This window comes from Emys orbicularis, chromosome 21 (genome assembly GCF_028017835.1).
Source record: "Emys orbicularis isolate rEmyOrb1 chromosome 21, rEmyOrb1.hap1, whole genome shotgun sequence".
Taxonomy (NCBI): Eukaryota; Metazoa; Chordata; order Testudines; family Emydidae; genus Emys; species Emys orbicularis.
This window is the reverse complement of record NC_088703.1, coordinates 16,017,950-16,042,921: the sequence shown is the minus strand read 5'-3', so window position 1 is coordinate 16,042,921 and position 24,972 is coordinate 16,017,950. Positions and strand designations below refer to the sequence as shown.

General features: G+C 44.2%; 1 protein-coding gene across 1 annotated transcript in view; it reads right to left on the bottom strand.

Annotated features, from left to right (window-relative positions):
- Positions 1-1,773: 1,773 nt before the first annotated feature.
- LOC135893053 (E3 ubiquitin-protein ligase TRIM39-like) overlaps positions 1,774-24,972 on the bottom strand; it is a 46,118-nt gene continuing 22,919 nt past the window's right edge. Inside the window, exons 18-31 of the mRNA XM_065420842.1 lie at positions 24,806-24,826; positions 24,150-24,170; positions 21,967-21,987; positions 21,295-21,315; positions 19,373-19,393; positions 18,717-18,737; positions 16,832-16,852; positions 16,157-16,177; positions 14,738-14,758; positions 14,071-14,091; positions 12,743-12,763; positions 7,447-7,467; positions 5,714-5,740; positions 1,774-2,300 (exon numbers count right to left, since the gene is read on the bottom strand). Of these exons, the coding sequence (XP_065276914.1) occupies positions 1,774-2,300; positions 5,714-5,740; positions 7,447-7,467; positions 12,743-12,763; positions 14,071-14,091; positions 14,738-14,758; positions 16,157-16,177; positions 16,832-16,852; positions 18,717-18,737; positions 19,373-19,393; positions 21,295-21,315; positions 21,967-21,987; positions 24,150-24,170; positions 24,806-24,826 (806 nt within the window). The remainder of the gene's footprint in view (positions 2,301-5,713; positions 5,741-7,446; positions 7,468-12,742; positions 12,764-14,070; positions 14,092-14,737; positions 14,759-16,156; positions 16,178-16,831; positions 16,853-18,716; positions 18,738-19,372; positions 19,394-21,294; positions 21,316-21,966; positions 21,988-24,149; positions 24,171-24,805; positions 24,827-24,972) is intronic.

Sequence of the window (24,972 nt, the reverse complement as noted above, 5' to 3'; positions counted from 1 at the left end):
CTATGATCAAATAACGGGGAAAAGTGAAGACGTCCCTAGTCCTGCTTTAAATTGGGCCAGAATTCCTAGTATACTTAGGCTGCTTCACATTGCACCAGTGTCCCAAAGCAGCCATAATTAATTAGCCAGTTAAACTGGGTGCACAGCTGCTCGTCATCACAGAATGGTGCAAAGCAACCAAACAGTACTGGTGAATCTGGCCCGTGGTACTGCAGTTTTGGGAGGTGTTTTATGGGAGCTCTTTACATTGCTGAGCTGTGTTTGGGCTCTTTTAAGAAGTTAGTTTCTTTGTACCTTGCTTGTGAAAAGAAACCTACTACCCAGTGGTGGATTAACAAATTTGCTGCCCCTAGGCCCTGAAAAAATTGCCGCCTCCCCCCCCCCCCCCACAGCAGCTCACCTCCGCTGCCCCGCGGCAAGCCTGGGAGGGAGGGGGGAGAAGGGCAGTTGCGGCGCACTCGGGGGATGGTGGTGGTGGAGCGGAGGTGAGCTGGGGCGGGGAGCGGTTCCCTGACCCCCCCAGGGGTTACTCCCCACGCCCGCCGGCCCCAGCTCACCTCTGTTCCACCTTCTCCTCTGAGGGCGCCACTACGCGCTTCTCCTCCCTCCCAGCGCTTTCGCGCAGCAAGCCTGGGAGGGAGGTAGAAGGAGGGAAGTGCGGTGCACCCGGGGGAGGAGGTGGGAAGGGGATTTGGGAATGGGCGGAGTTGGAGCGGGGCTAGGGGGGCACTAGCAAATTTGCCACCTCCGCAAATTTGCCGCCCTAGGCCATAATATGCCGATGCTACTTCCTTAGACCAGCTTCTTTCAAGTGTGCAACCCCATTAAACCCAATGGGTTTGTACAAGAGGCACTAAGGGCTGGTCTACACTGGGAATTTACATTGGCATAGCTGTGTCTCTCAAAATCCACACCCCTGGGAGACGTGGCTATACTGACCTAACCACCCTCAGTGTAGCCAGTGCTACATCAATGGAAGAATTCTTCTGTCAACCTAGCTACTGCCTCTTGGGAAGGTGCATTATCTACTATGCCAATGGGAGAACCCCTCCTGTCAGCAAGGTAGAGTCTACACTGTAGCACTACAGCAGCACTGCTCCAGCCCTGCAGCTGCACTGTTTCAGAATGTAGACATGCCCTAAAGATATGAATTAAAAGTGGATTAGCTAAACTGCATTAAATCCCTGTGTGGACACTCTTGTTAAGGTTACATCTGCATTTAAAACACTGACAGGTGGGAGAAGCTCTCCCATCGACGTAGCACTGTCTAAAAAAAAGTGTCAGGAAGATTGGATAACTTTATGGGGGAGGTGGGTGTGTAAAAATTGTGTCTATAGTGGAAATCTATCATCAGTCTAAATTTTGTTCCAGCCACTGCAACTTCATAATACAACATAATATCATCCCAAAATATGGTTTTTAGTGAGATATTCATGTTATCTATCTTTTATTATAGAGGAAAATGCTGAAATTAGCAATGAGATTCCTGTTATTTTGCCTCTGAGGTGAAGCTGCCAATAAGGAAAGTGTTAGAGTGGGTGGATGGATGGTGTTTTCTTGTTTTTAACATCTGCATCAAATTCCCTAGAAAGACTGTGCTAGTCAAATATTGTATTGGACAAAAGTCACAAGCAAAAAATAAATAAGAAATGAAAACATTTTATTGCATGACAATGTACATTTAAAAAAAAAGATTTTTTCATCAGAATACATTCATGAAAACCTTGATTTCAGTTACATCAGTATAAAATCAGCATCAGAGTCATGTTATATTTATTCCTCTTTAATTGAACAAATTCTCATTGTTGTTTCTTTGTGGGAATTTTTAAAGAATGGATAAACCTCTCCTGAGAATGAACAATCATTAAATGTGAACAACACAGACATGTCAGTTACATTGAAAAAGGTCACCCGCCCCTCATGGTAACTAAGGTAAACTCCAATTTTCTTGGGCTTTTTCTGCACTGTGACCCGGGTCCATGGGTCTGTTTTTGCCCAATAATCTCTCCCACTCAGACCCAGAGCCCAGAATCCCTTTTTAGGGGACAAGGAAAGTTTTCCTTTTCTCTGTATTGATTTTCTGGCCACTCCCAGGTCCCAGTCAGTGCTGCTCACAACCTCCACCTCCCAGTAGTGCTTTCCAGAGGAGAATCCTTCAGAGCCCAACACACAGACGGTTGAATCAAACCTCTCTGGATCTGATGGAACTTTTTGAGGTTGGGCTTCATGTGTAAAACTCTTTTTATCCCCAGAAATGGAGATGTTGGGGTGGGCCGTGACTCCATGAAGAGTGATGTCATCTACAGGAAGAGAGTTTTCTTTTTGAGAACCACTCCTATAATGCCAGTATACACTGGAATAGGAGTGAAATATACACGATAAGCCTTTTCCTGCCGCCTCGCCTCATGCATTATTTCAATGGGAGTTTTGCCTGAGTAAGGACTGCAGGACTTGACCAGTGCTACACACTTGCCAATTCAATGTTGCATTGAACTCTGTCGGAAATGAGACTTGTGTGATATTTGCACAAAAATGAAAGTGATCCTGAACTATTTATCACATTAGTACTCAAATTGGGCCAGATTCTGAGCTCAGTTATACAAGTGTGTATCCAGAGTAACTTCACTTAAACTAATGGCCAGAAAAGTACACCATCACCATCATAACTGAGAGCTGAATCAGGCCACTATGTGACTAGCATTATGGGATGTATGGCAAAAATATGTTTCCCGTGACAGCTAACTATGATGAGAAGTTTATCATGAAACACAGAATTGGATTATTAAGAACTCAAACACTGATCATATCAACATACCCCTATTAGCATCATTGAAAATAAATATGATGCACATAAATAATAAACCATTATAATTATTCATTAAAATAGAGTTTTACCTAATAATTAGACCTGGAATCAAGACCCCTAGGTTCTGTTCCCAGCTCTGCTGCGTGACATTGGTCATGTTACATAAGCTCTCTGATAGTTGGTTTACTCCTCAGTAAGCTCCATATAGTGCCAACCTAATCAGGTGTTTTAAAATTGCTTGTAAAGAACTCTGAGATGGTCAGCAGAAAACTGCTGTAACGAGCAAATTATTATCTGCACTATCTTCACTGTCAGATAACCATCACTGTGTCATTCCTCACCTCAGCATCATTTTAATTTTCTCTCACTATAATTATTATAATCAGCAACATTACAGTCAGTCTCTGTTATTACCAGAGCCAATGATCCCACCACTGTCTTCATCATGGTGCCCTCATAAACCTCATCGACTTGCTCCTAACCATGCCTGTCACCACTGCAGTCCCCTTCGTGGTCCCACAACCATTGCATTATGATTCTCATCGCAGTCCCCATTCCTGTCACCACATAATCTGTGCCTTCACCGTGGCCGAAATCCCAAAGTTCCTTCTTAGGCACTTTTGAAAACCCCGCTCCAAGTAAACACTGAGGCCCAGCTCCTCAAAGGTATTTAGGTGCCTAACTCCCATTGGGATCATTACCTTGAAGGAGCTGGGCCAAAGTGACTGGGGAGGTCTGTCAGAAGGTAGCTGGCCCTCTGAAGGGGTCTCATAGACTCATAGACTTTAAGGTCAGAAGGGACCATTATGATCATCTAGTCTGACCTCCTGCATGATGCAGGCCACAAAAGCTGACCCACCCACTCCTGGAATAATTCTCTCCCTTGACTCAGCTGTTGAAGTCCCCAAATCATGATTTAAAGACTTCAAGTCGCAGAGAATCCTCCAGCAAGCAACCCCTGCCCCATGCTGCGGAGGAAGGCGAAAAACCTCCAGGGCCTCTGCCAATCTACCCTGGAGGAAAATTCCTTCCCGACCCCAAATATGGCGATCAGCTGAACCCCGATCATGCAGGCAAGATTCTCCAGCCAGACCCTCCGGAAAAAGTTCTCTGTAGTAACTTTTAATATCCCATCATTGACCGTTGTTACTAATTACCAGCGATGGCACGTTATTGACCTATTGACTAAAATCACGTTATCCCATCAAACCATCCCCTCCATAAACTTATCAAGCTTAATCTTAAAGCCAGAGAGGTCTTTCGCCCCCACTGTTTCCCTCGGAAGGCTGTTCCAGAACATCACCCCTCTGATGGTTAGAAACCTTCGTCTAATTTCAAGCCTAAACTTCCTGACAGCCAGTTTATATCCATTTGTTCTCGTGTCCACATTAGTACTGAGCTGAAATAATTCCTCTCCCTCCCTGGTATTTATCCCTCTGATATATTTAAAGAGAGCAATCATATCCCCCCTCAGCCTTCTTTTGGTTAAGGTAAATAAACCGAGCTCCTCGAGCCTCCTTTCATAGGAAAGGTTTTCCATTCCTCGGATCATCCTAGTGGCCCTTCTCTGTACCCGTTCCAGTTTGAATTCATCCTTTTTAAACATGGGAGACCAGAACTGCACACAGTACTCCAAATGAGGTCTCACCAGTGCCTTGTATAACAGAACCAGCACCTCCTTATCCCTACTAGAAATACCTCGCCTAATGCATCCCAAGACCACATTAGCTTTTTTCACGGCCACGTCACATTGCCGACTCATAGTCATCCTGCGATCAACCAGGACTCCGAGGTCCTTCTCCTCTTCCGTTACTTCCAACCGATGCGTCCCCAGCTTATAACTAAAATTCTTGTTACTCATCCCTAAATGCATAACCTTACACTTCTCACTATTAAATTTCATCCTATTACTATTACTCCAGTTTACAAGGTCATCCAAATCTCCCTGCAGGATATCCCGATCCTTCTCCGAATTGGCAATACCTCCCAACTTTGTGTCATCCGCAAACTTTATCAGCCCACTCCTACATTCGGTTCCGAGGTCAGTAATAAATAGATTAAATAAAATCGGACCCAAAACCGAACCTTGAGGAACTCCACTGGTAACCTCCCTCCAACCTGACAGTTCACCTTTCAGTACGACCCGCTGCAGTCTCCCATTTAACCAGTTCTTTATCCACCTCTGGATTTTCATATCGATCCCCATCTTTTCCAATTTAACCAATAATTCCTCATGCGGTACCGTATCAAACGCTTTACTGAAATCGAGGTATATTAGATCCACCGCATTTCCTTTATCTAAAAAATCTGTTACTTTCTCAAAGAAGGAGATCAGGTTGGTTTGGCACAATCTACCTTTCGTAAAACCAGCCTTCCCCTGACAGGCTCCACAAGGGGGCATGAGGAAGCTCAAGTTCACCTGGGAGTAGTTACCTCACTGAGTAACTGGGAGAAGTGAATTACGCAGGGAAGCACCGGGAATTGATAAAAGGTTAAGGACCTCAGTGACAGGGGGAGCTCCTGGGAAGAAAGGCAGCAGCCAGAGATAAAAGGGTGTTTTGGAATATCACACCATCAGTCCTCACTCACGGAAATCTCTCACTGGGGGCTGATTCTGAACTGACTGTTGTAATTTAGGAGTAACTCCATATACATCAGGGGAGTTACAATGGGTGTGAAATTAATGTAAATGATGTCAGAATCAGGCCTTGAAATTAAATTTAGGAGCTGGGAAGGACCTTAGGAGCTGTGTCTCTGATAAGAACAGGCTGTTTTTCTAGTTTGATTATAGTATCAAACCTGCTGATTTCTTTAATAATGGAATAGCTTTTAATGTATTGAGGTTCTCACGCTGCATCTATCATGATAGTATCAGCACCTCTATCCATGTGCTGTGTATTCTCTTACCTGAATTGTTCCGAACCATTCTCCATTCTGAAATGAAAGTAAGAAAACAACAGACATTGAATTAAGAGAGGCATTGACTGCAAATTTCCTTCCTCCAGCAGCAGGGAAGTTCCAGACTGAGGGCAAGTGAGGATGCCAGAAGCATTAGGGGGTGATTCCTTTTGCAGGAGTTAATATAGACAAAAATGTCACTTGAATGGTCATTCTCTCTCTCTCTCTCTGTCACACACATGTGGGCTGTTCTGAGCTAAGATTAGAAACCAGGGAAGGAGTCCTGCTCTGTCTGAGCTCTGCTCTGTCTGTCTTGAACCTCCAGCCAATGAGTCACCTCCCCATGTTACCTGCTCTCATTGGCTTTGATCTAACTCCCTCTTACACATCCCCTCTCACTTGATCAAAAAATGAACCTTCCCGTCCACACACACAGTGTTTCCAACCACCAGAGGCTGTATTCACAGCAACGCAGCTCCTACTAGGCAGGACATAGAAGGACAATGTGTGTCTACATTGCAGCGGGGAGGTGTAATACCCAGCATGGGTGGAGGTATATGTGCCAGTTCTGTTTGAGCTAGTGCACTAATAATAGCAGAGTGACCACGCTGGCTCAGGTTAGCTGCATGAGTACAATTCCACCTGACCCCTGGGTACTGTAGAGGTGCGCGGACTCACCCCTGCGGTGCCTCCTACTGGTCTTCTGGGAATTAGCTCATTTCAGCTCCAGAGTGCCCACTGCAGGCCGGTGATCTGCCTGTTCTCTGGCCCCTGTGTCCCTCCCTGGACCCCGGTGCCCCTTTAACTGGGGTGCTGCCCCCAGGGCAGACTGCCGTGTATCAGCCACTCATCACAGGCAAAGGGGTTGGACCAGCTGCCTTGGCCTACCCGTGGCTACCCCTCTGTAGCCCCAGTACCTGTCTGGCCTTACACTAGGCCGCAGCCTGGGGGCTTTACCAGGCGGAGCCCTACAGCTGCCTTGCCCTATTCCCCAGCCCTGCTTCCCTCAGGTACTCTCTCTCAGCTTCCAGCAGCCAGGCCCTTCTCTCTCTGAACACAGAGAGAGAGTGAGACTGTTTCAGCCCAGCAGACCCTTTATAGGGCCAGCTGAGTCCATTTGGGGCGTGGCCACAGCTGCGGCTGTTTCCCCACTCAGCCTGGGCTGTTCTCCCAGCCTGCCAGCCCTCTCCCAGGGCTGGTTCCAACCCTGTCAGGGCTGGAGCGGGTCACCACCCCGCTACAGTTATGTATTCAGGCAGCTAGTCTGAGCTGCTACTTGTCTCATTGCACTTACACTGCTATTTTTAGCACACTAGCTCGAGCAGAGCTGGCATGTGTCTGTCTACTTGCACTGGGAATTACACACTCCAGCTGCTGTGCAGACATACTCTAAATCAGTCACACTACAACTGTGGCTACTGAGGTGTTTTGGACCCCATATGTAGCTCTCAAGGAGACAGTGGGTCTGTCCCACCCCCCCAGGCTGAGACAGACAACAGGGATCAGGCCACATCTCCCGTGCTGCCTGGTATGTGTGAGCAGTGTCGGGAGATGTAATGTGTCTGCCTGGAGCTGCTTTATTCCCTATATGGATGGAGAAGAAAATGGACTGTCAGGATCTCCTTCTCCATCAGAAGCAGACAGGGAGATGGAGGAGAGATAGGAGAAATGGCCCCTCTCTCCAAATATCCAAGCAATGGGAATGGGGACACCAGCAAGGGTGTACATAGGTCTTCACTCACCGAATTCCTTCTTCATTTCATCTGGAAAAAAACAAAACAATTATTACAGCCTTTAAAACTCTTGTTAGTGTTTTCCTTGGTACCATGCATCCAAGATTACCCAGTAAATGAATTAAATTGATCAAAATCCATGATGACTTAAATTTAAAAAGAGAGAGAGAAATTGATAGCCAGACAGCTGGAAGAATTTACTGTGATGATGGTTTATGGTTTGGATGATTAATCTCACAGATATTTATGGGGAATGGGGAAAAGTGTGGAGTTCGAGGGGCTCTGAGATCCAGGTAAGGGACTGCAGGTCTGAAGATCTATCTGAGCCCTTCTTCCACATAGAGGGAGAGGAATCTCAGATGCGCTGCAGAGGATATGGGTGCCCCATTTCTTTCGGGGGGGGGCACTGTCCTCTCCCAATTCCTATGCTGAAGATATTGTCTGTTTCATCACCAGTACCAAGGATGTTGATGACATCCACGTTGGCCCCAATGCTGAAGAAATTGAAGGGCCTGGAATAGCAGATGGTATCAATAGTCCTTCTGACTCCTGAGGTAGTGCTGAGGTTGGCATGACAAACAAAAAAAGTGCATTGCTGCCACACCTGTGTCTGCAGGTACTAGATTTCACAGCCATCCCCCAGATGCATCCAGAGTCAACAGTATGGTACAGGAAAACTCCTGTCCCAGTACAACCCTGGTTACCATCTGGACATCTCAAGGCTGTCTTTGAGGAGGAAGATGATGAATCCTTCCTTTCCCCAATCTGTCTCATGGGTCCTCTTTCAAGGTGGTTCCCGAGACATAGAGCAACTTCCCTCTTTGAGCAAGAATCAGAGTCCCAGGGTCTGTCCTCTGCCACTTCAGGGGTGGAAGGCAGCTGAGGGTGGTTAGATCCACAGGCGGTGGAGGGTATTGATACCGATACAGGCCTTATGGCTCGCTCCACCAACTGCTGCTTCAGATAAAGTTTACTTGACATCTGTGTTCGCTTTTTAAAAGAACAACAACTCTCTGAAATGTGACCCACTCCTGGGCGGAGCAAAAAGCAAGTGTGTGAGTCACTGATGTGGACAGAGACCCCACATGACGGGCAATGCTGAAGCCCGGAGAACACTGCATAACCCTTGTTGCTGGGCAACACAAACATTAAAAATGACTAACTCTAAAAACTACACTAAATCTAAACTAGACTGTAGGTTCTACCACGAACAACAATTAAAAACTATTTTGAAAGTGAAAAACTCAGCAAAACAGCCTGATGCAGAGCGAAAAAAACCGAAGAGAAAATGTACACGGGGAACTCCAACTAAGGCCCCTGGCATCAAGAAGGAACTGAGGGGGTCGGGGCAGTGCCGCCCTTATATAGCCTCTGGAGGGACCAAAAGGAGGTGTTGAGCACATGCGCTGCCCTGACAGGTACTGCTAGGGGAACATTCTCCAGCCTCAGTGCACTGAACACAAACACACCTGAGTGGAATACACGTCTGCAACCACCCCAAACAGAACTAATAGCTACAAAACTAAAGATTCTGTGAACAGGATTGTGTTTTATGGGGACTCTCTCTTTTGGTGAAGGAGAAAATGTGCATTATCCTCACACATACCCAACCCAGCCCCCGGCTCACTCTTTCTCTACATAAAATCCATGGATCTGAAGAAGGAGCTTTGAATACCAAAAAAGGGGCAACAGAAGAGCAGAGTGTGTTGAACCCTACTTCCCCACACACACACACACACACTTTGATTCTGGCACAGCAGGCCCTGAGGGTCTGAAAATGTTGCACAAAAGAAATTGCACCAGTTTCCATGCTATAGTGTTTGAGAGGCCACTTGCCAGTGGAAAATACTCTACAGCTCTGAATCTCAGCCGCAAAACTTACCCACCTTCCTCTCACTGCAAAAGAAGAAAGATGCTGATTAGCATGGGTTGGGGAGCCCTGGAGCTGGATCCTGGGCTTACCACGACCCAATCCCACAAGCTTTGAGCAGGGGGTTGGACTAGATGACCTCCTGAGATCTTTTCCAATCCTGATCTTCTATGATTCTATGATTCATGACAAGCACCTTTTGACTTCAATGGAGCAAGACTGAGTCCAGATTGTTTATTGAAAACACCCCTCTGGAGCTCATCATCTTCAGACTGAAATATATGAACCATTGCTCTGACCTGTGCATTTCCTCAGTTAAAAAAAGGGAAAACCAAACCAACCAACCAAACCAATAACCAAATAAAACAAGATGTCATAGCTAGGGAGAAAGACAAAACAACTTTGATATGTTTACTATTAGAAATTACAATGTGTTCAGAACCCATGTAGATGAGCACGGAATAAATAACAGAGAAATCAGAGTAAGTAGAAAAATGTTCTGACCCAGTTTCATCTAATACAAATGAACTAGTGTTGGACCAGATTTCATTCACAAAGCCTCGTAATGACAGTTCACTTAAAATTTGTATTGATTTCAATGGAAAGTTAGAGTTATGGAAACAGACATCACACACTGAGGTACAGATAAAAAAATGGTCCTATAAGAAAGAGGCTGAGAACATGGTTTAGTTAGAGCTGGGCAGAAACCAGAATTTCCATTTCATGGAAAATTCCATTATTGTAAAATTAGTTTTTTTCTTCTAAAAAGAACGAAAACAAAGAATTTTGAAATTTCCTCCAAAATGTTCAGGTCAACCAAAATATTCTGTTTTGATAAAATTGAAACATTTTGTTCCCTTTTTGAAATGAAAAAGATCAAAAAATCCATTTCAATGCAGTCAAAAAGGAAAGTTTTGACCTTACTGAAATGCTTCGTTTTTATTTTTCCCCAATTTTCTTTTTTTGAAACACACATGTTCTGATGAAAAGTTTTTAACAGCTCTTGGTCTAGTAGTGAATACACTGGGCTGGAAGCCAGAATATCTGAGTTGTATTTCCTACTCTAGCAAACATTCCTGTGTAACTATCAGCACTTCTCTTGCAGGAGAATTTTCAAGAATCTCCTCTGGGTGCTCTGCATAGGGCATGGGTTTCCAGTTGGGGGGAAGCTCCTTTGGAAAGACTATTCTCCTCCCAAACCTGCTTCCTGCTTTTGATGTACTTAAGTTTTCTTTGTTTAGTTTTTAAACCTTCAGCTAGTTGCTCTTCAAAATATTTTTTTGGCCTATCTAATTGTACTTTAACACTTAACTTGTCAGAGTTTATGCTCCTTTCTATGTTCCTCAGTAGGATTTTACTTCTAATTTTTAATGGATGCCTTTTTGCCTCTAACTGCTGCTTTTACTTTTTGTTTAGCCTTGGTGGCACTTTCTTGGTCTTCCTAATATGATTTTTCTTTTAATTTGGGGTATACATTTTACTTGAGCTTATATTATGGTGTTTTTAAAAAGTTTCTACCGCTTGCAGACATAACACTTTTGGGACTGTACCTTTTAATTTCTGTTTAAATAGTCCAATGATTAACTCATCTTTATCAGTCTTAAGCAACAAAGAGTCCTGTGGCACCTTATAGACTAACAGAGGTATTGGAGCATAAGGTTTCGTGGGTGAATACCCACTTTGTCAGATGCATGTAATGGAAATTTCCAGAGGCAGATATAAATATGCAGGCAGGAATCAGTCTAGAGATAACGAGGTTAGTTCAATCAGGGAGGATGAGGCCCTCTTCTAGCAGTTGCGGTGTGAACACCAAGGGAGGAGAAACTGCTTTTGTAGTTGGCTAGCCATTCACAGTCTTTGTTTAATCCTGAGCTGATGGTGTCGAATTTGCAAATGAACTGAAGCTCAGCAGTTTCTCTTTGAAGTCTGGTCCTGAAGTTTTTTTGCTGTAGGATGGCTACCTTTAAATCTGCTATTGTGTGGCCAGGGAGGTAGAAGTGTTCTCCTATAGGTTTTTGTATATTGCCATTCCTAATATCTGACTTGTGTCCATTTATCCTTTTATGTAGGGACTGTCCAGTTTGGCTCATGTACATAGCAAAGGGGCATTGCTGGCATATGATGGTGTATATAATATTGGTGGATGTGAAGGTGAATGAACCGGTGATGTTGTAGCTGATCTGGTTAGGTCCTGTGATGGTGTCGCTGGTGTAGATATGTGGGCAGAGTTTCCAGCAGAAGTTTCCCATCCAAGGGGATGGTCTGCTCTTTCAATATCAATTACCCCTCGGGGCACTGTATGAAACCCCACAGAGATGTTTAAGACTTACCATGATTTGCTGTGTGAAATCTAGAGCAGGACTGGAGCACGCATAGAAAAATAGAGTGGGTGCTCAGCAATCATCGGCAGCCCAGCCAATCAGCTTCTCCCCTTCCACCCCAGGGCCTCCTTCCCGCCACTTATCAGCTCTTCTGCAGAGGGCAGGAGGTGCTGGGCGGGAGGAGCAGGGGAAGAGTCCTTTGAATGTGTACATTGCCTTTCATACTATGTCTCTGAAATAGTGTTATGGTTCTTGGACAATACAGACCAATAGTGGGTGAGTGTATTTAAATGGGAGAGGGGGTGCAATGGGGAGAGGAGAAGTGGAGTGGGAGCGGAAAGAGGTGGGGAAGGGATGGGGCCTTGAGGGAAGGGGTATAGTAGGAGCAGGGACTGGGGCAGAGAAGTCATCAAGCACCCCCCGAGGAAATCAAAAAGTGGGTGCATGTGCCTACACTGCCCTCACATGATTGGGTAACTGAATCAAATGTCATTTTGAAGTGAAAAAATCAGAGTGTTTCTTTTTAAAAAGAAGGAAATAGAAACTTTTGCCTACACTGAGCTTTTTTTGCTACTTTCTTGTTCCTTTTTTCATCCAAAAAGTTTTTTTCCACCTGAAATAGACACATTACCATGGAAAGTTTCTGCCACACCTTGGTCTCATAGTGAATACACTGAACAGGAAGGCAGAATATCTAGGTTCTATTTCCTGCTCTAGGAAACATTCCAGTGTGACTATCAGCACTTCTTTGCAGGGGGATTGTCAAAGAGCCTACACTAGGTGCTCTGCACAGGATGTGAGTTTCCAGTTTGGGAGAAGTTCTTTGGGGAAGACATTTCTCCCTCCATCCCTGTGGAACAGGGTGCAGTGTCCGCATGGCCCCGCTACTACAAGGTGAGGCACAGCACTAGAAAGTCAGTCCTGTCACACTCCCCATCCACAGCTCTGAACCAGCAAGTGCTCATATATGTTATTGACAAAATTAGCGAAGTAATCTGCTCTATCAAAAACAGGAAAGTGGGGTGAGGTCTAATAACTCAATGATTTTTCTTTTAATTCTATAAGACTCTTACAAAGCAGTAGAGCACACGGAAGAAAAAGAACAAAGACTTACTTATTATCTTTTCCACGTCTCCTAAAAACGAAAAAAATATATTTAAAGATTAAAATATCACCTTTTGTAATAACATGGCCAAGAACAAAGGTAACTAATAGTTAAAAAACAAAAACTGTATTCATTGGAGAATAGCTATGAGGCAGCAAGTGACACAATGAAGATCATAGTATCTAAGGTTGGAAGGAAGCACTCTCATCATCTTTAACATGGGCCAAAGAACTTCCACACAAAAATCATGTTTGCATTAGAGCAGATCCTTTAGAAAAAGCATTCCAACTTGATTTCAAAAATTTCCACCACTGATCAGCTCTTCTGCAGAGCACAGGAGGTGCTGGGGGGGAGGAGCGGGGGAAAGAAGAGGCAGAACGAAGGCCAGGCGCTCTTCGGAGAGGGGGTGCAATGCGGCAGAGTGGGAAAAGGAGGGTAAGGGGTGAGGCTTTGAGGGAAGTGGTATAGTAGGGGCAAGGCTTGGGGCAGACAGGTGGTCAAGCCCCCCCGAGGAAATCAAAAATTTGGCACCAGTGCCTACACTGCCACCACATGACTGGGTAACTGAATTGAACCTTAATAATGTCTCCTTCATTCTGAAGTGAAAAATCAGAATGGTCCTTTTTAATACGGAGGAAATAGAAACTGTTGACTCTACGGAGATGCTTTTGCTTCTTTCTTGTTCTTTTTTATATCCCAACCTTTATTTCCACCTGAAATACAGACATTCCCATGGACAGTTTCTGCCAACACCTTGTTCTCATAGTGAATACACTGGACAGGAAGGAAGAATATCTAGGTTCTATTTCCTGCTCTAGCAAACATTCCTGTGTGCCTATCAGCACTTCCTTTGCAGGGGGATTCTCCAAGAGCCTGCACTGCATGCTCTGCACAGGATGTGGGTTCCCAGTTTGGGGGAAGCTCTTTGGGGAAGACATTTCTCCCTCCATTCCTGAGGAACAGGGTGGAGTGTCCGCCTGGCCTCAGCTACTACAAGGTTAGGCACACCACTAGCAATTCGGTCCTGCCACACTTCCCATCCAGAGCTTTTTCATTCAATGGATATGTTCAGTTCCTATGGGCATGGATGTTTTTTCTCACATGCCCGATTGCCCTTGATCCCCTATCCCTCTGACTTTCTTTGCAAAGCGCTGGTGAGGTCTCAGCTCGATGACATACCACGATTCCAGAGTAATCTACGCAGAACCTCCACTTCACAGATACATGGAAAATGCAATGACTTCATCCCTCCTGAAGTTGAAGTTATTAGAACTAATACAGGGAACAAGAAGTTTGGTCAGTGGTCAGTAAGAATTGAGTAAAGTAGGCAAACTCACCCATTTGCTCCTGCGGTTCCTCTGAAAAGAAAAATGGGGAGGAGAACAAAATAGTTCAGAATATGTGTATTGTCTTATGAATTGAAGAGGGTGAATGAGATCCTTTCTTTGTTGATTAGCATAAATAGTGGACATGCATAGTCAGCTATCTCTTCTATCCATAGGCTAGCCCCATTCCTACCCCGCTACGTAGTAGATAGAGAAGATTATGTTCTTGCTTTAATCAATTTAAGAAACAGCTCCACGGCTGCAACTAATTATCAAAAGGTGAGTATGACACACTACGCTCCTCTGCTAATATGGGCTCTGCTATGAAAGGAGCAGTAACACCATTTACATCACGTGCTGCATTCCATTTGCTATTTCAAGGCAGAGTCCTTTCAATATGTACATTGCCTTTCATACTTTGTCTCAGCAAGGATGCTATGGGTCTTGGAGAATACAGATCAATTGTGGGTGAGTCTATTTAAATGTCAACAACGTAAAAACAGCACTGCTCAGAACCAGCAAGTGCTCATATATGTTATTGACAAAATTAGCCAAGGAATCTGCTCTATCAAAAACAGGAAAGTGGGGTGACATCTAAAAAATCAGTAACTTTTCGTTTCATTCTACAAGACTCTTGCAAAGCAGTAGAGCACATGGAAGAAAAAGGACACAGACTTACTTATACTCTTTTCCAAGTCCCCTAAAAAAAGAAAAAAATATATTTAAAGATAACTATAGCAATAACCTTTTGCAATAATATGACCAAGAACAAAGGTAAGTAATAGTTAAAATATCAAAAGCTGTATTTATTGGCGAATAGCTGTGAGGGAGCAAGTGACACAATGAAGATCATAGTGTCTAAGGACTCTCATCATCTTTAACATGGGCCAGAGAACTTGCACAAATAATTCATGTTTGCATTAGAACAGATCCTTTAGAAAAAGCATTCCAACTTGATTTCAAAAATGTACAGTAATGGAGAATCCACCACAATCCCTGATAAATTGTTACAATGGCTAATCACCCTCACTCTTAAAAAAAGGTACGGCTTATTTCTAGTCTGACTTTCCTAATCTGAATTTCCAGCCATTGGATTTTGCTAGACCATTCTCTGCTAGACTAAACAGCCCATTACCAACTATTTGTTCTCATTCTATATACATATGGAGTGTAATCAAGTCACCCCTTTTCTTTAGTAAGCTAAATAGATTGAGTTCTTTGAGTCTATCACTATAATACATGTTATCTAATCCTTTAATGATTCTGGTTCTCTTATCTGAACCCTCTCCAGTTTGACAACTTCTTTCTTCAGTTGGGGACAACAGAACTGCACACCGTATTCCAACAATAGAGCCAAATACAGAGCTAATATAACCTCTATAGTCCTCATTAATATCATCATGCCGTCTGACCTTGGGCCCAGCGAAAACTTGCCTATTGAAGGGCTTGTGTGAGCGCCAGTGAAAGGGGAACAGCTTTGCCGAGACAGAAATTGCACTCACCACGAGGCCCCGCCAATGAGCTCCTCCCACTCCAACGAAGCGCCTGCTGCCCGCCACTGATCAACTCTTCTTCAGAGGGCAGGAGGCGCTGTGGGGGAGGAGCGGGGGTAAGAAGAGGCAGAACGAAGGTGGGCGCTCGAGGAGAGGGGGTGCAATGGGGCGTGGAGAAGCGGAGTGGAAAAAGGAAGACGTGGGGCAGAGGTGGGGTCTAGAGGGAAGGGGTACAGTAGGGGCAGGGCCTGGGTCAGAGAGGTGGTCAAGCCCCCCCGAGGAAATCAAACAGTTGTTGCCTGTGCCTACTCTGTCCCCACATGAATGGGTAACTGAATCGAACCTTAACAATGTCTCCTTCATTTTGAAGTGAAAAATCAGAATGTTCCTTGAACCCCTACCCCTCTGACATTCTTTGCAAAGTGAGCTCTCAGCTCGATGACATACCACGACTCGAGAGTAATCTACACAGACCCTCCACTTCACAGATACATGGGACATGCAATGATAGCATCCCTTCTGAAGTTGAAATTGTTAGAACTAATACAGGGCACACGAAGTTTGGTCAGTGGTCAATAAGAATTGCGTAAAGTAGGCAAACTCACCCATTTGCTCCTGGGGTTCCTCTGAAAAAGAAAAATGGGGAGGAGTAGAAAAGAGGTCAGAATATGTCCATTGTCTTATGAATTGAAGAGGGTGAATGAGCTCCTTTAAGAGGGTGAATGAGATTTATGCTAATCTTTGTTGATTAGCATAAATATTGGCCATGCGTAGTCGGGTAGCTCTTCAATCCGTGGGCTAGCCCCATTCCTACCCCACAACATAGTATATAGAAAATATTATATTCTGTCTTTAATCAATTTAAGAAACAGCTCCACGGCTGCAACTAATTAGCCAAAGGTGAGTATGACACACTGCTCTCCTCTGCTAATATCAGTAACACCATTTACATCATGTGCTGCATTCCATTTGCTATTTCAAGGCAGAGTCCTTTCAATATGTACATTGCCTTTCATACTTTGTCTCAGCAGGGGTGTTATGGTTCTTGGAGAATACAGACCAATTGTGGGTGAGTTTATTTAAATGTCAACAACGTATAAGCAGCACTGCTCAAAACCAGCAAGTGCTCATATATGTTATGGACAAAATTAGCCAAGGAATCTGCTCTATCAAAAACAGGAAAGTGGGGTGACATCTAAAAAAGCAATGATTTTTCTTTTCATTCCACAAGACTCCTACAAAGCAGTAGAGCACATGGAAGAAAAAGGACACAGACTTACTTATTCTCTTTTCCAAGTCCCCTAAAAAAGAAAAAATATTTTTAAAAATACCAATACCAATAACCTTTTGTAATAATATGACAAAGAACAAAGTTAACTAATAGTTAAAATAACAAATGCTGTATTTATTGGAGAATAGCTGTGAGGGAGCAAGTGACACAATGAAGATCATAGTGTCTAAGGACTATCATGATCTTTAACATGGGCCAGAGAACTTGCACAAATAATTCATGTTTGCATTAGGGCAGATCCTTCAGAAAAAGCATTCCAACTTGATTTCAAAAATGTACAGTAATGGAGGATCCACCACAACCCCTGATAAATTGTTACAATGGCTAATCACCCTCACTCTTAAAAAAACATTTAAGGATTATTTCTAGTCCGACTTTCCTAGTCTCAATTTCCAGCCATTGGATTTTGATAGACCATTCTCTGCTAGACTAAGAGCCCATTATCAACTATTTGTTCTCGATCTACATACATATGGAGTGTAATCAAGTCACCCCTTCTCTTTGGTAAGCTAAATAGATTGAGTTCTTTGAGTCTATCACTATAATACATGTTATCTAATCCTTTAATGATTCTGGTTCTCTTATCTGAATCCTCTCCAGTTTAACAACTTCATCCAACAATACAGCCAAATACAGAGCTAATATAACCTCTATAGTCCTCATTAAGATCACCATCATGCCCTCTGACCTTGGGCCCAGCGAAAACTTGCCTATTGAAGGGCTTGTGTGAGATCCAGTGAAAGGGGAACAGCTTTGCCGAGACAGAAATTGCACTCACCTCGAGGCCCCGCCAATGAGCTCCTCCCACTCCAACGAAGCGCCTGCTGCCCGCCACTGATCAGCTCTTCTGCAGAGGGCAGGAGGCACTGTGGGGGAGGAGCGGGGGAAAGAAGAGGCAGAACGAAGGCCGGTGCTCGAGGAGAGGGGGTGCAATGGAGCGGGGAGAAGCGGAATGGAAGCGGGAAGAGGTGGGGCAGGGGTGGGGTCTTGAGGGAAGGGGTACAGTAGCGGCAGGGCCTGGGGCAGGCAGAGAGGTGGTCAAGCCCCCCCGAGGAAATCAAAAAGTTGTTGCCTGTGCCTACTCTGGCCCCACATGAATGGGTAACTGAATCAAACCTTAACAATGTCTCCTTCATTTTGAAGTGAAAAATCAGAATGTTCCTTTGTAATACAGAGGAAATAGAAACTTTTGACTCTACTGAGATGCTTTTGCTTCTTTCTTGTTCTTTTTTTTATCCAAAACCGTTTTTTCATCATGAAATAGACACTTTCCCATGGACAGTTTCTGCCAACACCTTGCTCTCATAGTGAATGCACGGGACCGGAAGGCAGAATATCTAGGTTCTATTTCCTGCTCTAGCAAACATTCCTGTGTGCCTATCAGCACTTCCTTTGCAGGGGGATTGTCAAAGAGCCTACACTGGGTGGTCTGCACAGGATGTGGGTTCCCAGTTTGGGGGAAGCTCTTTGGGAAAGACATTTCTCCCTCCATCCCTGAGGCAAAGGGTGGAGCGTCTGCATGGCCTCAGCTACTACAAGGTCAGGCACAGCACTAGCAATTCGATCCTGCCACACTCCCCATCCAGAGCTTTTTCATTCAATGGATATGTTCAGTTCCTGTAGCGCGTGGATGTTTTTTCTCACATGTCTGACTGTCCTTGAACCCCTACCCCTCTGACATTCTTTGCAAAGTGAGCGCTCAGCTCGATGACATACCACGACTCGAGAGTAATCTACACAGACCCTCCACTTCCCAGATGCATGGGGCATGCAATGATAGCTTCCCTTCTGCAGCTCAAGTTGTTGGAATCAACAGAAGGAACATGAAGTTTGGTCAGTGGTCAATAAGTATTGCGTAAAGTAGTCAAACTCACCCATTTGCTCCTGGAGTTGCTCTACAAAAGAAAAATGGGGAGAATAAGAAAAAAGTTCAGTGTATGTCCATGGAGTTATGAATTGAAGAGGGTGAATGAGATCCTTTCTTTGTTGATTCGCATAAATATTGGACATGCATAGTCAGCTATCTCTTCTGTCCATGGGCTAGCCCCATTCCTACCCCGCTACGTAGTAGATAGAGAAGATTATATTCTTGCTTTAATCAATTTAAGAAACACGTCCACGGCTGCAATTAATTAGCAAACGGTGAGTATGTCACACTGCTCTCCTCTGCTAATATGGCTCTGCTATGAAAGGAGCAGTAACACCATTTACATCACGTGCTGCATTCCATTTGCTATTTCAAGGCAGAGTCCTTTCAATATGTACATTGTCTTTCATACTTTGTCTCAGCAAGGATGCTATGTGTCTTGGAGAATACAGACCAATTGTGGGTGAGTCTATTTAAATGTCAACAACGCAAAAGCAACACTGCTCAGAACCAGCAAGTGCTCATATATGTTATTGACAAAATTAGCCAAGGAATCTGCTCTATCAAAAACAGGAAAGTGGGCTGAGGCCTAATAACTCAATGATTTTTCTATTCGTTCTACACAGCAGTAGAGTTCACGGAAGAAAAAGGACACAGACTTACTTATTCCCTTGTCCAACTCTCCTAAAAAAGAAAAAAATATATTTAAAAATAACAATAGCAATAACCTTTTGGAATAATATGACCAAGAACAAAGGTAAGTAATAGTTAAAATATCAAAAGCTGTATTTATTGGCGAATAGCTGTGAGGGAGCAAGTGACACAATGAAGATCATAGTGTCTAAGGACTCTCATCATCTTTAACATGGGCCAGAGAACTTGCACAAATAATTCATGTTTGCATTAGAGCAGATCCTTTAGAAAAAGCATTCCAACTTGATTTCAAAAGTTTACAGTGATGGAGGATCCACCACAACCCCTGATAAATTGTTACAATGGCTAATCACCCTCACTCTTAAAAAACATGTAAGGATTATTTCTAGTCTAACTTTCCTATTCTCCATTTCCAGCCATTGGATTTTGCTAGACCATTCTCTGCTAGACTAAAGAGCCCATTATCAACTATTTGTTCTCGATCTACATACATATGGAGTGTAATCAAGTCACCCCTTCTCTTTGGTAAGCTAAATAGATTGAGTTCTTAGAGTCTATCACTATAATACATGTTATCTAATCCTTTAATGATTCTGGTTCTCTTATCTGAACCCTCTCCAGTTTGACAACTTCTTTCTTCAGTTGGGGACACCAGAACAGCACACCGTATTCCAACAATAGAGCCAAATACAGAGCTAATATAACCTCTATAGTCCTCATTAAGATCACCATCATGCCCTCTGACCTTGGGCCCAGCGAAAACTTGCCTATTGAAGGGCTTGTGTGAGATCCAGTGAAAGGGGAACAGCTTTGCCGAGACAGAAATTGCACTCACCTCGAGGCCCCGCCAATGAGCTCCTCCCACTCCAACGAAGCCCCTGCTGCCCGCCACTGATCAGCTCTTCTGCAGAGGGCAAGAGGCGCTGTGGGGGAGGAGCGGGGGAAAGAAGAGGCAGAACGAAGGCGGGCGCTCGAGGAGAGGGGGGTGCAATAGAGCGGGAAGAAGCAGAATGGAAGCAGGAAGAGGTGGGGCAGGGGTGGGGTCTTGAGGGAAGGAGTACAGTAGGGGCAGGGCCTGGGGCGGGCAGAGAGGTGCTCAAGCCCCCCCGAGGAAATCAAACAGTTGTTGCCTGTGCCTACTCTGGCCCCACATGAATGGGTAACTGAATCGAACCTTAACAATGTCTCCTTCATTTTGAAGTGAAAAATCAGAATGCTCCTTTGTAATACAGAGGAAATAGAAACTTTTGACTCTACTGAGATGCTTTTGCTTCTTTCTTGTTCTTTTTTTCATCCAAAACCATTTTTCGTCATGAAATAGACACTTTCCCATGGACAGTTTCTGCCAACACCTTGCTCTCATAATGAATGCACGGGACCGGAAGGCAGAATATCTAGGTTCTATTTCCTGCTCTAGCAAACATTCCTGTGTGCCTATCAGCACTTCCTTTGCAGGGGGATTGTCAAAGAGCCTACACTGGGTGGTCTGCACAGGATGTGGGTTCCCAGTTTGGGGGAAGCTCTTTGGGAAAGACATTTCTCCCTCCATCCCTGAGGCACAGGGTGGAGTGTCTGCATGGCCTCAGCTACTACAAGGTCAGGCACAGCACTAGCAACTCGATCCTGCCACACTCCCCATCCAGAGCTTTTTCATTCAATGGATATGTTCAGTTCCTGTAGCGCGTGGATGGTTTTTCTCACATGTCTGACTGTCCTTGAACCCCTACCCCTCTGACATTCTTTGCAAAGTGAGCTCTCAGCTCGATGACATACCACGACTCGAGAGTAATCTACACAGACCCTCCACTTCCCAGATACATGGGACATGCAATGATAGCATCCCTTCTGAAGCTCAAGTTGTTGGAATCAACAGAAGGAACACAAAGTTTGGTCAGTGGTCAATAAGAATTGCGTAAAGTAGGCAAACTCACCCATTTGCTCCTGGGGTTCCTCTGAAAAAGAAAAATGGGGAGGAGTAGAAAAGAGGTCAGAATATGTCCATTGTCTTATGAATTGAAGAGGGTGAATGAGCTCCTTTAAGAGGGTGAATGAGATTTATGCTAATCTTTGTTGATTAGCATAAATATTGGCCATGCGTAGTCGGGTAGCTCTTCAATCCGTGGGCTAGCCCCATTCCTACCCCACCACATAGTATATAGAAAATATTATATTCTGGCTTTAATCAATTTAAGAAACAGCTCCACGGCTGCAACTAATTAGCCAAAGGTGAGTATGACACACTGCTCTCCTCTGCTAATATCAGTAACACCATTTACATCATGTGCTGCATTCCATTTGCTATTTCAAGGCAGAGTCCTTTCAATATGTACATTGCCTTTCATACTTTGTCTCAGCAGGGGTGTTATGGTTCTTGGAGAATACAGACCAATTGTGGGTGAGTTTATTTAAATGTCAACAACGTATAAGCAGCACTGCTCAAAACCAGCAAGTGCTCATATATGTTATGGACAAAATTAGCCAAGGAATCTGCTCTATCAAAAACAGGAAAGTGGGGTGACATCTAAAAAAGCAATGATTTTTCTTTTCATTCCACAAGACTACAAAGCAGTAGAGCACATGGAAGAAAAAGGACACAGACTTACTTATTCTCTTTTCCAAGTCCCCTAAAAAAGAAAAAATATTTTTAAAAATACCAATACCAATAACCTTTTGTAATAATATGACAAAGAACAAAGTTAACTAATAGTTAAAATAACAAATGCTGTATTTATTGGAGAATAGCTGTGAGGGAGCAAGTGACACAATGAAGATCATAGTGTCTAAGGACTATCATGATCTTTAACATGGGCCAGAGAACTTGCACAAATAATTCATGTTTGCATTAGGGCAGATCCTTCAGAAAAAGCATTCCAACTTGATTTCAAAAATGTACAGTAATGGAGGATCCACCACAACCCCTGATAAATTGTTACAATGGCTAATCACCCTCACTCTTAAAAAAACATTTAAGGATTATTTCTAGTCCGACTTTCCTAGTCTCAATTTCCAGCCATTGGATTTTGATAGACCATTCTCTGCTAGACTAAGAGCCCATTATCAACTATTTGTTCTCGATCTACATACATATGGAGTGTAATCAAGTCACCCCTTCTCTTTGGTAAGCTAAATAGATTGAGTTCTTTGAGTCTATCACTATAATACATGTTATCTAATCCTTTAATGATTCTGGTTCTCTTATCTGAATCCTCTCCAGTTTAACAACTTCATCCAACAATACAGCCAAATACAGAGCTAATATAACCTCTATAGTCCTCATTAAGATCACCATCATGCCCTCTGACCTTGGGCCCAGCGAAAACTTGCCTATTGAAGGGCTTGTGTGAGATCCAGTGAAAGGGGAACAGCTTTGCCGAGATAGAAATTGCACTCACCTCGAGGCCCCGCCAATGAGCTCCTCCCACTCCAACGAAGCGCCTGCTGCCCGCCACTGATCAGCTCTTCTGCAGAGGGCAGGAGGCGCTGTGGGGGAGGAGCGGGGGAAAGAAGAGGCAGAACGAAGGCCGGTGCTCGAGGAGAGGGGGTGCAATGGAGCGGGGAGAAGCGGAATGGAAGCGGGAAGAGGTGGGGCAGGGGTGGGGTCTTGAGGGAAGGGGTACAGTAGCGGCAGGGCCTGGGGCAGGCAGAGAGGTGGTCAAGCCCCCCCGAGGAAATCAAAAAGTTGTTGCCTGTGCCTAGTCTGGCCCCACATGAATGGGTAACTGAATCAAACCTTAACAATGTCTCCTTCATTTTGAAGTGAAAAATCAGAATGTTCCTTTGTAATACAGAGGAAATAGAAACTTTTGACTCTACTGAGGCTAGGTCTACACTACAGCGGGGGTCCGACCTAAGATACACAACTTCAGCTACGTGAATACCGTAGCTGAAGTTGCGTATTTTAGGTCGGCTTACCTAGCGGTGAGGACGCGGGAAAGTCGACCGCTACCGCGCTGCCGCCGACTCCGCTGCCGCCTCCTGCCGAGGTGGATTTCCGGAGTCGACGGCAGAGCGATCAGGGATTGATTTTACCGCGTCTTCAGTAGACGCGGTAAGTCGATCCCCGATAAACCGATTGCTACCCGCCGGATCGGCGGGTAGTGAAGACAAAGCCTGAGATGCTTTTGCTTCTTTCTTGTTCTTTTTTTTATCCAAAACCGTTTTTTCATCATGAAATAGACACTTTCCCATGGACAGTTTCTGCCAATACCTTGCTCTCATAGTGAATGCACGGGACCGGAAGGCAGAATATCTAGGTTCTATTTCCTGCTCTAGCAAACATTCCTGTGTGCCTATCAGCACTTCCTTTGCAGGGGGATTGTCAAAGAGCCTACACTGGGTGGTCTGCACAGGATGTGGGTTCCCAGTTTGGGGGAAGCTCTTTGGGAAAGACATTTCTCCCTCCATCCCTGAGGCAAAGGGTGGAGCGTCTGCATGGCCTCAGCTACTACAAGGTCAGGCACAGCACTAGCAATTCGATCCTGCCACACTCCCCATCCAGAGCTTTTTCATTCAATGGATATGTTCAGTTCCTGTAGCGCGTGGATGTTTTTTCTCACATGTCTGACTGTCCTTGAACCCCTACCCCTCTGACATTCTTTGCAAAGTGAGCGCTCAGCTCGATGACATACCACGACTCGAGAGTAATCTACACAGACCCTCCACTTCCCAGATGCATGGGGCATGCAATGATAGCTTCCCTTCTGCAGCTCAAGTTGTTGGAATCAACAGAAGGAACATGAAGTTTGGTCAGTGGTCAATAAGTATTGCGTAAAGTAGTCAAACTCACCCATTTGCTCCTGGAGTTGCTCTACAAAAGAAAAATGGGGAGAATAAGAAAAAAGTTCAGTGTATGTCCATGGAGTTATGAATTGAAGAGGGTGAATGAGATCCTTTCTTTGTTGATTCGCATAAATATTGGACATGCATAGTCAGCTATCTCTTCTGTCCATGGGCTAGCCCCATTCCTACCCCGCTACGTAGTAGATAGAGAAGATTATATTCTTGCTTTAATCAATTTAAGAAACACGTCCACGGCTGCAATTAATTAGCAAACGGTGAGTATGTCACACTGCTCTCCTCTGCTAATATGGCTCTGCTATGAAAGGAGCAGTAACACCATTTACATCACGTGCTGCATTCCATTTGCTATTTCAAGGCAGAGTCCTTTCAATATGTACATTGTCTTTCATACTTTGTCTCAGCAAGGATGCTATGTGTCTTGGAGAATACAGACCAATTGTGGGTGAGTCTATTTAAATGTCAACAACGCAAAAGCAACACTGCTCAGAACCAGCAAGTGCTCATATATGTTATTGACAAAATTAGCCAAGGAATCTGCTCTATCAAAAACAGGAAAGTGGGCTGAGGCCTAATAACTCAATGATTTTTCTATTCGTTCTACACAGCAGTAGAGTTCACGGAAGAAAAAGGACACAGACTTACTTATTCCCTTGTCCAACTCTCCTAAAAAAGAAAAAAAAATATTTAAAAATAACAATAGCAATAACCTTTTGGAATAATATGACCAAGAACAAAGGTAAGTAATAGTTAAAATATCAAAAGCTGTATTTATTGGCGAATAGCTGTGAGGGAGCAAGTGACACAATGAA